This window comes from Dipodomys merriami, unplaced genomic scaffold (assembly GCF_024711535.1).
Source record: "Dipodomys merriami isolate MVZ:Mamm:240054 unplaced genomic scaffold, mDipMer1.0.p SCAF_556, whole genome shotgun sequence".
Taxonomy (NCBI): domain Eukaryota; kingdom Metazoa; phylum Chordata; class Mammalia; order Rodentia; family Heteromyidae; genus Dipodomys; species Dipodomys merriami.
In genome coordinates, this window is record NW_027206131.1 from 341,082 (window position 1) to 354,814 (window position 13,733).

Genomic DNA, 13,733 nt, shown 5'->3' on the forward strand with positions numbered 1-13,733 from the left:
AGGGGCCAAGTGGCCCATCGTTGTTCTGTCTCTTTTCCCTGTGGATAGCCACTGAAAACATGATTAAAATGAGTGATGTGATGATCTGATTAGTATTGCTAAAACTTCCCCTTGGATGTGTTAACATTAAAATTAGGAAGGCCTTAAAAAGAGGGTTAAAAAGTTATTTGTATAATGTGACTTGCTTTTAATGTTTACAATTAGGATGTTTTTAAAAGTCATAAAGACACTAAGTCTAACTTTTTGGTTCAGTTATGATAATTGTTATTTTCTCATTAAGGAAAAATTGTCATCTGAGTTTAAAAATCTTAATGTATGTCTGTTTTAAAACAAGCCAAGAGGCAATGAGTGACACTTGGCCTCAAGATTCCAAGGGATCTTTTCAAAACGCAAATAATAACTAAAGTATAAAATATTAAAGGTGATTAATAAGAGGTTTAAAAAAATAGGGAATGGATTTTTGGATATAAAGTTTAAATGTAAAATTGTTTTTGACATTGGCCTCAATGTGCACAAAGGAAAAATTAGGATTACCAAAATAATTGCTATTCTAGTTTGCTCTTATAGGTTTTTCGAGTTTCCAGCAAAGTCCAGAGCAAAGCACAGAGGATTCCTATAGTTTGTCAGATGTAACTTTGACTCTTAATAAGTTTCAGGTAAGAGCATGCTTAAAAGCTACTTCTATGTTGACCACCTTGTTGCTTTCAATTGGAGTAAAGTGGCCTTTTATAAGACTCATTGATCTGCAAACTGGTTCAAAGCCAGCCCGGGCAGAAAAAGGTCCCTGTGAGACTGTCACCTCTACTCAGCCAGCAGAGTGCTGAAAGAGCAAGCAGAGATGCTTTGGGACTCACAGTGGCAGAGTACTAGCCCTGGACTGAAGAGTTAAGGGACAGCATTCAAGCCCCGAGTCTGGGACTCAAAGTGGCAGAGTGCTAGCCTTGAACTGTAGAGCTGAGGGACAGTGCTCAGGCCCCGAGTTCAAGTCCAGCAACCAGCTAAGGAAAATGCCAATGAGGCATTTATCCAGTGTAGAGAAGACACTCCTGGGACAAAAACAATGGAGGAACATCCAGAGGCAGTAAGCCACTGCTTGGATGGCAGAAATGTCAGATCCTAGAGTCATTTGTGCGTGGCCCTTCAAAACTGATCAGAGCCGGGAGGTCATAGGAAGATAGTTTGGAAGCATGCCTAATGTTCATGACTACCTTGTAAGGGACAGGAACTTGCCAGTCCTCTGTGATAGTAAAAAAGCTAATGTTATAAAATATGGGGGGGTAGTTTAAATCTTAACCCCTTTATGTGCCAAAAGCTCTAATTGGCAGTAATATTGAGCTGACACCAGTTACATGAAATTCATCTTCTCAGGAAAAAGTTTGTAAACCTGAGAGTGTGTTTCTATTGATATCTGTCTAAAGGCCTGCAAAGGTAACTCAGGCATTGTGTTAGGGTCACTAGAGATCACATTCCTAAGTCATCCAGAAAGATGCTTTTACAAACCAGAGTGCTAAACAAGCTACACTGCTATAGCTGGAGAAAAGGTCTGTGCAGTTGTCAAAAGTTAAATATTGTTCTTAATGACATCTAACCCTGATGGCCTCTTTGTAAAATAGGCTAAGGTTATAGGCTCCTGGCTAGGTAAGATCAACGCCCCTAAAGTCAGCTTGAAGAAGTTACAGAAGATGGACCTTCGCCCTTCTACCCCCATTTTAAGATCAAGGGTCCAGAGTCAGTTTTGGAAAAATGAGGCAAAATAGATAAAATAATTTTTAAAAAAGGGCATAAAAAATCGTGTTAACTCTTGTAGGTGTGCAAGGTGTGGAGACTGCATTTGTCAGAGATGGTTACAAGACTAAGCCTTCTGTGTGTATTTACTAAAATATCTGGATAGTAAAAAGTTGTGATTTTGGTAAATTGTCCTGAGCTATTGTTTAAAAGATCTTAAAAACCAGCAGGATCAAAGCCTGCCAAGCCTAGGCAATGTATCCTTAACCAGTCTGTGTAGGAATTTACAGCCGAGCATGAGGTGTGACAGTCCCTTGGAGCCACTGAGAGATCCTGCTGTTGCTGCTGCTGCTGCTGCTGTTACGTTTGCTGCTGCTGCTGCATACCTTAATGGGTAAAGTTCAACGACGGCCTGACAGTCACTTGGAGGAACTCCTGCTTGATTCCATCACTTGAGTCTGCTTCCTGGTTGACTGCTGCTAAATCTAAGATCTTGTGGGACATTCTTTTGGGTGATATCCAGAAACCCTCTCTTCCCACAGTGGATATTGGGGACAAGGATATCACTGGCTTGCTTGTCTTAGGCACTTCAGTGCATAATGACTGGAAATCCACTCTATGGTCACAGCCTAGTTTGGCTCTGGTATGGTAATAACCTGAGTGTGTTATCAATGGAGGTAATACTCTTAGCCTTAAAATCTAGCAAGCTTCTGCATCACAGTGGTGCCTTAAGGCTGTTCTAAGATAAAGGTTCTGCAAGCCAAAGGAAAATTGGGCTTGTAACACTGGAATTACCCCGTGTGTGTCAACAGCCGTTTTTAACCCAACTAGGGATTATTGTGTACTAGTGCAAATTTGGCCCCCCCATCACCTACCATCCCGATGAATTTGTCCTCCAGTATTTTGAGAACCCTGTATACAGGGACAACAGAGAACCTGTAACTCTCTCCCTAGCTGTTCTTTTGGGCCTTGGAGGAATAATGGCCGGAATCGCCACAGGAACCACAGCCATGATGAAGGCAGATCAATACATGCTCCTACATCAGGCTGTAAATAAAGACTTAAAGACCCTAGAAAAGTCTGTCCGGGCGTTGACAGACTCCATAAGCTCCTTAGCTGAGGTAGTCCTCCAAAATCGAAGGGGGTTAGACTTGCTTTTTCTAAAGGAAGGGGGCCTATGTGCAGCCTTAAAAGAAGAGTGTTGTTTTTACGCAAACAAAACAGGAGTAATAATCGAGACACTAGACAAACTCAAAGAGAGGCTAGATAAAAGAAAGCGGGAATTTGAGTCCCAACAGAGCTGGTATGAAGGATTATGGAACAAGTCTCCTGGTTCACTACCCTATTATCCTCCTTGATGGGACCACTTATACTACTAATGCTAATCCTTACTTTAGGCCCTTGCATTGTGAACCGCTTGATACAATTTGTAAAAGACTGCCTATCGGTAGTACAGGCCCTAGTTTTGACCCAACAATATCAAGCCCTCAGACAACAGGGAACTGGTAGTTAAAATAAAAAAAAGGACAAAGCCTCTAAGGTTAGAGGCACTAACAAAAGAAATGGGGGAATGAAAGACCCCCTCCCTAACCAACCAGGCCCTGAGCCTCCTTTTTTTAGGGGAACAGAGTTTTGTATCTAACCAAGCTATTTCTGGCTTCTGTAACATGCTTTGCTTTTCTATTACCCCACACTCCCCCTTTGATAACTAACCTCACCAGTTAATCAACAAGCCCACACCCTACTAACTAATCCCACCCCGCAGTCAGCCCCCTGGTGTGAGCGAAGGACAGGCGCTGACAAAGGTCACTTCCTCATACCAAGGGCAGGAGACACACAACTCGGGGCATGTACACCGAGGGACCCCCTCGAACAGTGATTGGCCAAAACACATGATTTGTTTTAAAAGGATTGGCTGCCTGCGTGCAGACCAGGTTGTAATACTTTAAATTTACTGGCTGAAAAAGCGCGGGCACTCCTGTAACGGACAGAAGGGTCCCATAAAAGGACCATCCCCGGGACTGCTCGGGGTTCCCAGCCACTGACCCGAACCTTGCGGATCTCGAGGTCACGTGCACCTGGGAACCTGGGCATGCCCAAATAAAACCCTCTTGCCTTTTGCATCTGGTGTCGTCTGACTGGTGCTTGGGGCAGGGAGGTCCTGATATGGGGGACACCCGAAGTCGGGGGTCTTTCAAACCTAAAACAACTCATCTCTTGGAAGTGTGCATAGAATGGTGGATCCCATAGGCCAGGGACAGCAGTGCTGAAGGGAAGAAGAAGAATGATCAATCAGTAAGTACTGTTACACTTGGATAACAGCTAGAAGTCCCTGTGTGCTAATGCACGGTAGGGCGAATATTTCACAAGAATAGATAGAAGAAAGGATCTGAGTATTTTTTATCATAAAGAAATGATAAATATGAGTTGGGTGCTGATAGCTGACATCTGTAATCCCAGCTACTCAGGGGTTGATATCTGAGGATAAAAGTTCAAGCCAAAGACTCTGAGAGACTCATCTCCAATTAACCACCAAAACTCCAGAAATGGAGGTATGGCTCAAGCAGTAGAACACTAATCTTAAGTGGATGAGGAAAGGTAAGGAACAGCACAAGACCCAGAGTTCAAGCTACAGTACTGGCACAAAAAAAAAGGCAAGGAAAGAGAAAAAGAAAAGGGAAAGGAAAGAAAAATACAAGAAGGTAAATATAACTAGCCTACTTTAAACATCATGTTATGTATATACATATAGAGACATCATCCTGTACCCCATAAACACATACAATTTTGATGTTTTATGTATCAATTAAAAGATGAAAATTTTAATTTAAATCTTAAAAATCTGTCCTAAGATATTCCCCCACACACAGAATAAGTATTCTAAATGTTGAGGTGATAAAGTCCGCAGTAAACAAAACTCATTTTAGCTCTTCAAAAATGAAGAAAAAAGCAGAAAGAATACTTATGCAGAGAAATATCTTCCTGCACGTTATGCAAAAGGATGACAAGCAATCCAGGGAAAGGCACCCAAGCCCTGCTGTCATCCTCACACTGCCCACTGTACCCCCTCCACCGCCCCCACCTTCCCCAGCCATCCACAGGGGCTCTGCATTTCTTTACAGAAGCAACCCATCCACTCAGCATCCATGTAGATAGTATATAATAATGTCCTGCAGAAAATCGTCACCTCTGTCCAATTTCTCCCCCTCTGAAGTTTGTTCTTCCATATGCCAACTTTCTACCTCATCAGACAAATGAAGAATGGTGACCTGGTCCAAAATTCAATTTCTACTCCCCTTACTGTGATTTAGCAATTACAACAGAAATTTCCAGGCAAAGGACATGCCTATGATTTCAAGGATGCAACTCTCTACTTCTCCTCACCACCCCATCCCTTCCACCATCCTGGCCTCCCCCTATCTCTGGGCTGAGAGAAGCCTTTTAGTTTGGAGGCACTGCTATCCAGTAAGTCTTCTTCAGCCACATTACTTAATCATTCCAGAGATTGGCTTTGACTGCAAATCTGCTCCTGTTCACCCCTTCGGGGTCCCATTTGCTTGATCTTCACCCTTCAGGCTAATGAAGCAGTTGAGGACCTTGTATGATAACCAGTTGCTAGGATACAGAGCAAAGCCTCAAGACAGAGGACCACAGAGCTGACATTTAAGGAGGAATGTTAAAAATACCCTAAAATAAAATCTGATTTCCCCAAAGAACCAGGAAGGGGAAAAAGGCAGAGAGGTGAGTGTGTAGGAGAAGGAAAGAGGAAATGAGGTCAACTCTTGTAAATACTTTTCCTGTAACTAACACTGGACCTTTGGGGGACAATCTTTACATCATAGTCTATCAGTGGAAGGAAATATGGTTTGACTTCTTTCCTAATTTTTCTTTCACCCTCTCCACTAGATTTTGTTCTCAGTTGTCCATCTCTTTTAATGGTTTTACTGTAGAGAGCTCTGAAAAATCCTGTGCTCAATTCTAAAAAGAAAAAAGAAAAGAACGAGACAGGTATTAAACGCTACCTGTTAACCACCCATTATGGTCTGTGAACCCAGAACAGGAATGTGCTTGCTCCCCAATGAATGGATGATCTCTCTCACTCTGTAACAAGATCAAGTTCAGGATGAAGGGACGGAAGGGATAGGCAGCTCCCAGGAGTCCAGGAATGTACCAGCATCTCACAAGGCTGACCCAAAGACCATCAGGAGACTGTCCCCTTCTGGGTTTTGATCACATCCTTCTAAAGGCAGAGAAATGCTTTTCTGGAGACAAACCAGTTTCCCTTAAAGGAACATGCATATTCATAGGTCTTCTACAGCTAAAAAGACAGAACCACCTACTAATTACTCCCTTAGCCAACCTCGCATGACAGGACTGAATAATTATCACCCCTTGTGCTTGGTGCTTAGGTCCATGATCCAAAAGCCAAAACAGAACCTGATTGACGTCCAGATCCCACTAACATTAAAAGATGTATTGACTCCATTTTTTTTGAAGTGACATGAGGTAATTATTTAGATTTGAGTCTTGGCCTTGGATCTAGCCAGTGGCTGGGCACCCTTGCACAGCAGGAGAGGAGGTCAAGTATAACTGGATTTCTGACCAGGTGCTGGGCTGGGCTATTTTTATGGGGTAAGGATGGTGTGACCATTGTGGCTGGAAAGCCTGACAGAGTAGGAGGAAGGAAGCTGCAGATTGGGCCTGAGCCAACTGCCTTCTTGTATGACCTTGAACATGTCAATGAACTTTGGCTTCCTTATCAACAGAATGGAGGCTAGGAAGCCCTTGGTAAAGGTCAATTCTTTTCTATTTTATTGTATTTCTAGTACAAAAAAGAAAGAGGAAATATTTGAGGCTCTTGAGCAATACTGCTGATAGAATGAAAGGGTGATAGGGAAATAAATCTGTCATAAGAAATAACTTGAGGAGACTGAGGCAGGGGAGGGAGGCTTTGAGCAACTGCACAGGTCCTGACCTTGCAAGTGTTGGCTCTGGGCACTCGTATCTCAAATTAAACAATCCAGAAGAGAAAGCCAGACCTAGGAAGTTAGTAAGGAGTGAGGTCTATGGTGAAGATGTCCACCTTTCCTTTCATAACTCTTGGACTGTGTTTAGAGATGCATTGTTGGTGGATGACTTTGTTTTCAGTAACAAAGATCCTTTTTTAAAAAAAAGGCCAAATTCAAATTGCATTTGCAATTTTTTAAATTCTGCACATCTTTTAAATTTTTATTATTAAGTAGTTGTACAAAGAGGTTACAATTCCCTAAGTCAGATTGTGAGTAATATGACTATCTTAACAGTCATAGGGCCAGCATTTAAATTTTTATCTTGTAGAAACACTGCAGTTGAATGTACGCTTTAGGATTCAAGTTACATGCTTGCTGCTTCTTAACCCAAAATTCATCTCTTGCTTCTTAACCCAAAATTCATCTCCCTTTGTATGTGCTTTGGTACACAGAAGATGGACCTAGGGCTTACCCTACTTTCCAGCTGGGGAAATTGAACCTGCACCAGGAGAATGCACTGGAAAAATTTCCCCCAGGGGCAAGAAGAATGCTCCCACCATAGAAGAATCCACACAGAAGACCTCAGGTCTCCTGCACCCCTAGATCCTGTTCCCCCTTCTGGGAGTCAATTCTAAGGTCACCTAGGAGTCAATTCTAAGGTCCCCAGCACAGGTCATCTGGTCAAGTTTATGTCCTCAGACCAGTTTTTGCATCACAGGGAGGTGGCGAAGACCCCAGGGGAGAAGCAGGGTCTGCTCCCCACCCCCACTACCTCACACTTTTTGTTTGTTCTGGTCCTAGGGCTTCAAACAGGGCATGAGCATTTTGTCTAGGCTAGCTCTACTTCCGCTTCTTGATGGTTAATTGGAGGTAAGACTCTCAGGGACTTTAACATCAATGCTGCCTGTCCTCAGACAGGCCACATAGGCTCTTTTCTGCATCTGTTTCATCTAGACCTACTAGAGCCATTTCAGCCCCTTTATTCTGTTAACCAGCTTTGACTAGTGGCCAGTTCTTTAAGTTGAACATCCCCTGTTTAAATAAATAATGGTATAATTTCTGGTTGGACCCTGACTGATATATCAAGTGTTCCAGATGGTCCCCATACAAAGGAAAATTTAAAGTAATTATACTAAAGCAGGCTAATGATATATTGGTATTAAAAAATGGTTTGTATTATGGAAACATAGGTCATCACATTGCAAAGTCACTGAGTCAGGTTACAAAACTACACAGAAGCAAGAGTTCAGAATACAATGAGTGTGTGCACTGGGAGATACCAGCACGGAGGTAATCCCTGTATAATGCTACTAATGATAGGAAGGACAGAAGAAAGGAAGGAAGGAAGGACGGAAGGAAGGAAGGACAGAAGGAAGGAAGGAAGGAAGGACAGAAGAAAGGAAGGAAGGAAGGATGGAAGGAAGGAAAGGAGGGAGGGAGGGAAGGAGGGAGAGAGGGAGGGAGGGAGGGAGAGAGGGAGGGAAGGAGGGAGAGAGGAAGGGAGGGAGGGAGGGAGGGAGGGAGGGAGGGAGGGAGGGAGGGAGGGAGGGAGGGGGGAGGGGAAGAAGCCCAAAAGATGGCCTACATGATTAAGACAGAAAGTAACTTCTGGCAAGTTCTAGACAAACTTGCCCAAGCTAAGTGAATCACACTGAACTGCTTCATTTATTCTTGGGGATAGAGCCCTGCTGGCCAGCCCCTCCCACTATGGTCAACTTTAACCGAGCCACCAATCAAAGGGCAAGGTGCAAATATCTACTTTTGAGTTTCAGTGGATAAGGTAATGCCTATAGTCTCAGAAAGCCACCAAGTCTGGAGGCAAAAACTGTACTGACAGGGGAGATGTTTATGCTTGAAAAATAATAAATTAAAAAGTTGTAAAGGGTCATTGGCAGGGATTGCCAAGGACATTTACTTCAGCTAGGAAAATGCCACCTCCATGGCCAGACCCAGGTAACACCAAAACAACAACACAACAAGTGGCAAGCACTTCCAGCTCAGAGCTAAGGGACTTAGTATGTAAAGCACCCAGGGGAGCATGGCCAGGATGAAGTTACATAGGGCCACATGGCCCACAGAACAGAAATAACCTAGCAACACTAAGTAGCAACACCAAGTGTTAGGTGGGCCTAGGGTAAACCCAAAAGTTTCAATGACTCTTGGTCATTTGGGCATGTGCCATTCCTGAGACACAACATATACTCATAATCTGAGTACCTGGCATATCGTAAATGGATATAATTGCCCCTCAGTGCCAGAGCCCACAGATGTTCAAGCCCATTGTTCAAAAAAGGTATAAGCAGAGCTGTGGCTTTAAGTGTTAGTGCACTATAGCCTTGTGCAGAAAAGCTCAGGGACAGCATCCAGGCCCTGAGTTCAAGCCCCAACACCAACAAAAAAGGTGTAGTACTTGAATAGAACCATGTGATCTTCTCATGTCCTTTAAATTATCTCTAGATTGCTTATACTCCCTAATTAATACAGTGTCAAGGCTATGTTGTTAGACTGGATTGTGTGTAATAACAAGGGGAAAAAATCAGTGCATACTCAGTCTGGAGGCCTTTTTAAAAATCATTTTCGACCCAGGGTGAGTTGAGTTGTATTCGTCTAAGCAGAGACCACAAATGCAGAAGGGCGACTGTACCTGAGCACAGTGTCTCTGGGCCTCCCTTCCCACACTGCTACCTGAAGACAGTTCCCACACTGTCACGATGGGGATTAAACTAGACAGTGCAAATAAGGGCTCTGCTTGACATGCTCATGAAATATGCAAAGGCCCAATTATCACTCATAAGAAGAGGCAGATTCTGCAGCCACACAAGAGGAAAATCTGCCCCAGGTTGAGAAAGAGAATCTCTGACTGAGGAAGAAGACAAGGGAGGCATACTTGATGATGTCCAGGCCTGAGATAGTAGACTTTTAGGGTTCTCTTTGCTTTTCCCTTTCTCGTCCTGGGTGTTTAGGGAATCTGTTGAAATCTCTGGTTCTCTTCTCAAAATGTTTGTAAGTACATAAAATAAAATGTGGATGCTTGCTAAGAAACCAAAGAGCCATCCCAATATTTTAATCGGGTTCATAGTGATATACAATGAATGCAGGACTGAGACAATGTCTTCTGTGTGAGCCAGACAGTATTTTAAGTGTACTGGGACAGGAGGGATCAGCTACAACAGTGACACATGGATGAATGGATATGGCCGCATTCCAGGGCACTTAATATGCAGAAACAGGTGGCATCTCAGATGTGGTTCAAGGCTGTTGTTGCTGACTTCTTCATTAACAAACAAGAATAAATAACAAGATTTGTTAGGAATTCTAGTAATCAGCATGATCCCTAATCAAATGTTAAATGGGAAAGGGAGCAGGCCACACGAACTTTTCAATCCCAGACTTCAATACATAGGACAGATATTACTGTCAAGAACTGAGAGTTAAAATTAAGTGTTTTGTATGTCTGCTGAAGATCTGACTGGTTAACTTAGCAGGCTCCCCAGTTCTGCAAATGAGGGGACACAAATCCTTGAAACAAGCTTGGAAACATGCAGACCTGGAGCAGAGAAGACCCCATAGCTATTGGCAGCCTTTGCAATCTCCAAGTGCAGAGGACTGGACCAGGCCCTCAGGTCCCTAAATTGCTCTCAAGAGACTGCAGGCTCTCAATTACTCTTGTTTTCTAGCAATCTCCTTTCAATTCTCAAATTTTCCCACTGTCCCTAACCTCAAGTCACAGGCAGGAGCCTTGCCTCTGGGGCCAAAACCCCCTCTCTAGGGTTGTGGGACATCCTACCCCTGACAGTGAGATCCAAGAGTCCCCAGCAGAGGTGGGAGGCCTGTGCAGGCTGAGGCTGGGGATCTATCCAGGGCCCTGGGCTGGCCCTGCGGGGACCTGCCCTGCTGGAGGAAAGCCCTTTGGCAATAAGCCAGGGCTGCTCCTGAAACCAAAGGCCCCTGACCCTCCTGACCAACTTCCATGGGCGACAGGATCAGTGGGAGGGGAGGCCCTGGAGACAGAGCCACCCCCCCTCTCCCCCCCCCCCCCAATGTGGTCAGCCACACTTGCACTCTGTGCATGCTCCCGCCCTTGGCTCTGAGGGACTTTCCTGGCTCCAACCCAGCCCCAGACAGGAGGCATCAATTCCTCAGCCCTGGAAGCCAACCCAGGGCCACAGGGGCGGCGCTCTCAGCTCCAGCTCCACGACCCCAAGCGCTGCTGCCTGGTCCTGCGGGGCGCGCCGGCGGGGCCACGCCTCCCGCTCCGGTCACCGCGAGCCCCCGCCACCTGGGTCCGGGCGAGTGCCCAGGAGGCGGGAGTTTGCGGGGATCGCAGCTGTCCACCGCGCCCCCTGCGCCTCCCCCTCCCCCCCCCCCCCCATCCACCGAGCCGGCCCGGAACGCGCTCCCGGGCGCTGCTCCGCTCCACACGACCCGGAGCCCGGCCCAGGTCCCCGCCGGCCGCGTCCGGAGCAGCTGCCCGGGCTCCGGACTCCGCCGTCCCGACGTCCCGCGAGCCAGTCCCGGTGCACACGTCTCGCTGGGTCCCCGGCCCTGCGCCCCGGCCCGGGACGCCGCACCCCCACTCCCGCCCTCGGCGCCCAGACTTCCCCCCAGTCCGGAGCTCGGCGGGCGCGTCCCGGTCGTCGTCCCCTAGTCCAGGGAGGCGGCGGGGCGTCGGATAGGGGAATGGGGGGAGGGGCGGGAGGTTCCAGGCCCGCTCTGGCCCAGACCTCCTCCCCGCCGGCTCCGCAGCGCGTGCCCGGCTCTGTCCCCAGCCTGTTCTCCCAGGAGACTCCTGCCTGCCACCCCCACCGGCCCAGCGGCTCCGCTCGCACTCACTCTGCGGGTCGGGCGGCGCCGCCGCTCTCACCTCCGCTTCCTCCCGCCTGCCCGCCGCAGGGTCCGCCTGCACCTGCGCAGAGCACCGCGCTCCCCGACGAACTCCCGCCAATCCCCAGCCACGCTCCCCCCCCCCCCCCCCCCCCCCCCCCCCGCTTGCGTCCCCAATCGCCGCCCACCGCGCCGAGGGCGGGGCCCGACTTCCCCACTTCCCCACCTCACACAGAGGGAACGGCCACAGCCCGCGCCCAGACTGCGCGCACGCACTGAGGGCGCAGGGAGAAGGCCGGCCACCGTCCACCTCCGCCCCCGGGGCCGCCGGGACGGCCGGCAGCGCCTGCAGCTCTGCACAGGCTTCCATTCAGCCTCGCACTCGGAGACGACTGCGGGGCTTCACTCAGCTCCTCCCCTTCGGCAGGGCAGAAACAACACAGAGCCGGTTGTCCTGCGTGTGCTCAGTCACTAGACGACCAGCATGTCTCTCCACCAAGCAGCCACCTGCTGAAGTTTGCACCTTGCATAGAAAGCCATGTGTCCCCCCACCTGCCCGGAACTGGATTTAGGATAAATTATTAAATTCAAAAGTGCTGTAAGTGTTTTGCTTGCTTTTGTGCTTCCACTGAAATGTTCTAAGCAAGGGAATCTGCTGGTCACTTTTGTTGCTAAGGCTGACTATACTATTGGGCAGAGAATGGATTAAGGCAGAGACAAAAATGCTTGTGGGAAGGACAGTGCTTTCTTCAGCCTGGGTCTGCCCTAGCAACAGCCCATAGACTGGGTGGCTTAACCAACATAAATCTATAACTCACAGAAAGTTATTGTAGTAAAGCGAGGCTGGAAATAATGAAAAGCTGTCCTGCCTCAACTGAAGGAAGGGCTGGGACAATGAGAGAAATTCAAATGAGGTCCAGGAGATAGCCATGTGGGTTGGAGAGAGGCACAAATGAGCAAGTATTTATCTTTCTAGGCTGGTCAAAGGAACACTGAACTCGGTCTGCTTTCTTGGCGCCTGAAGGCCAACATACTTACACCTACATCTGCCCCCAAGTCAGTGACCTGCACAGGAAATGAAAAGGATGACACCATTCTTGTTAGACTCCTGGTCCTCTTTGTGGCACCATTATCCTGAATTCATCCCCAACACATTCCCATCATCTGCCTCCAAACAGAAAATTATTCTGTGTACTATCTCCACCCCTTCTCTCTAGTCCTTTCACTCTACTTTTGAACAGAATGTGTTTTTACCCAGTCCTGTACCCATTGTCTAATCCGCCTCTTCAAGGGCCAGTGGCCAAGGAAATTGCACTCATAGTTTGACAGGAAGGGTGACATTCATCAACATGCACTGTACTCATAAACTCGTATGCTAAACTGAAACCCCTCACATAACTACTTAAAAGTAGTAATAGAGTCTACAAATTGTAATTGCATAACTTTAAAAGCAAATACAAAACATAAGAATCCTTCCAACCTGACAATGAATACCAACAAGTAGACTGACCATCCAGTCTTATCAGGGAAATGATGCAGAATCTTTCAAGGGCCATGTATTGGAGGGGACAGGATGGAAATCCCACTTGTACTTGTAGCCATGAGACCTTGACATTTTTTGGACTTTGTCTTTTCTTCTGAGATTTAAGATGAGGGATGCTGGGATCAGAATGCTTCTTTCAGACAGTGCTGAGCACATACTAAATGCCCAACAGATGGAGCCAATGGGAAAATGTGTTTATAATGGCTATTAATGTATTGTAGGATAATCCAGGTAAAAATCTCAGTACTCCTTATTCATTATGTCTCTTGTAAAAAGTATAGAAGTAACTTGTGGGCAAGGACAGGAGGAGGAAACTGGAGGAAAGTGAAGGGAATAGTGACATTGTCCAAAAAAGGAAAATGTAGTCATGATCTGACTTATGAAATGGTCACACCTCTGTACAACAAACACCTTAATAATAACAATAATATTGTATGTTTTTCAAGTGTAAAAAATAGCAAAGGAAAAACAAAAACACTCCCCATCCCCATCTCCAGCTATAGTTCCTCACAATCAATACATTTAATCATCCTGGTTTGAATTCATTTAATGATGAAATGCCATGGTTTTGTGTATATGTTCTCATTTTATTTACTTCATCTATGAGCCCCATCTTTCTCAAGTCTGTGTTC

The 13,733-nt window shown here is 46.4% G+C and overlaps 1 protein-coding gene across 1 annotated transcript in view; it reads right to left on the reverse strand.

The window, feature by feature from the left end:
* LOC138812007 (engulfment and cell motility protein 1-like) overlaps positions 1 to 11,928 on the reverse strand; it is a 96,515-nt gene extending 84,587 nt beyond the window's left edge. Inside the window, 1 exon segment of the mRNA XM_069999965.1 lies at positions 11,599 to 11,928. Within this exon segment, the coding sequence (XP_069856066.1) occupies positions 11,599 to 11,928 (330 nt within the window).
* Between the last annotated feature and the right edge of the window lie 1,805 nt (positions 11,929 to 13,733).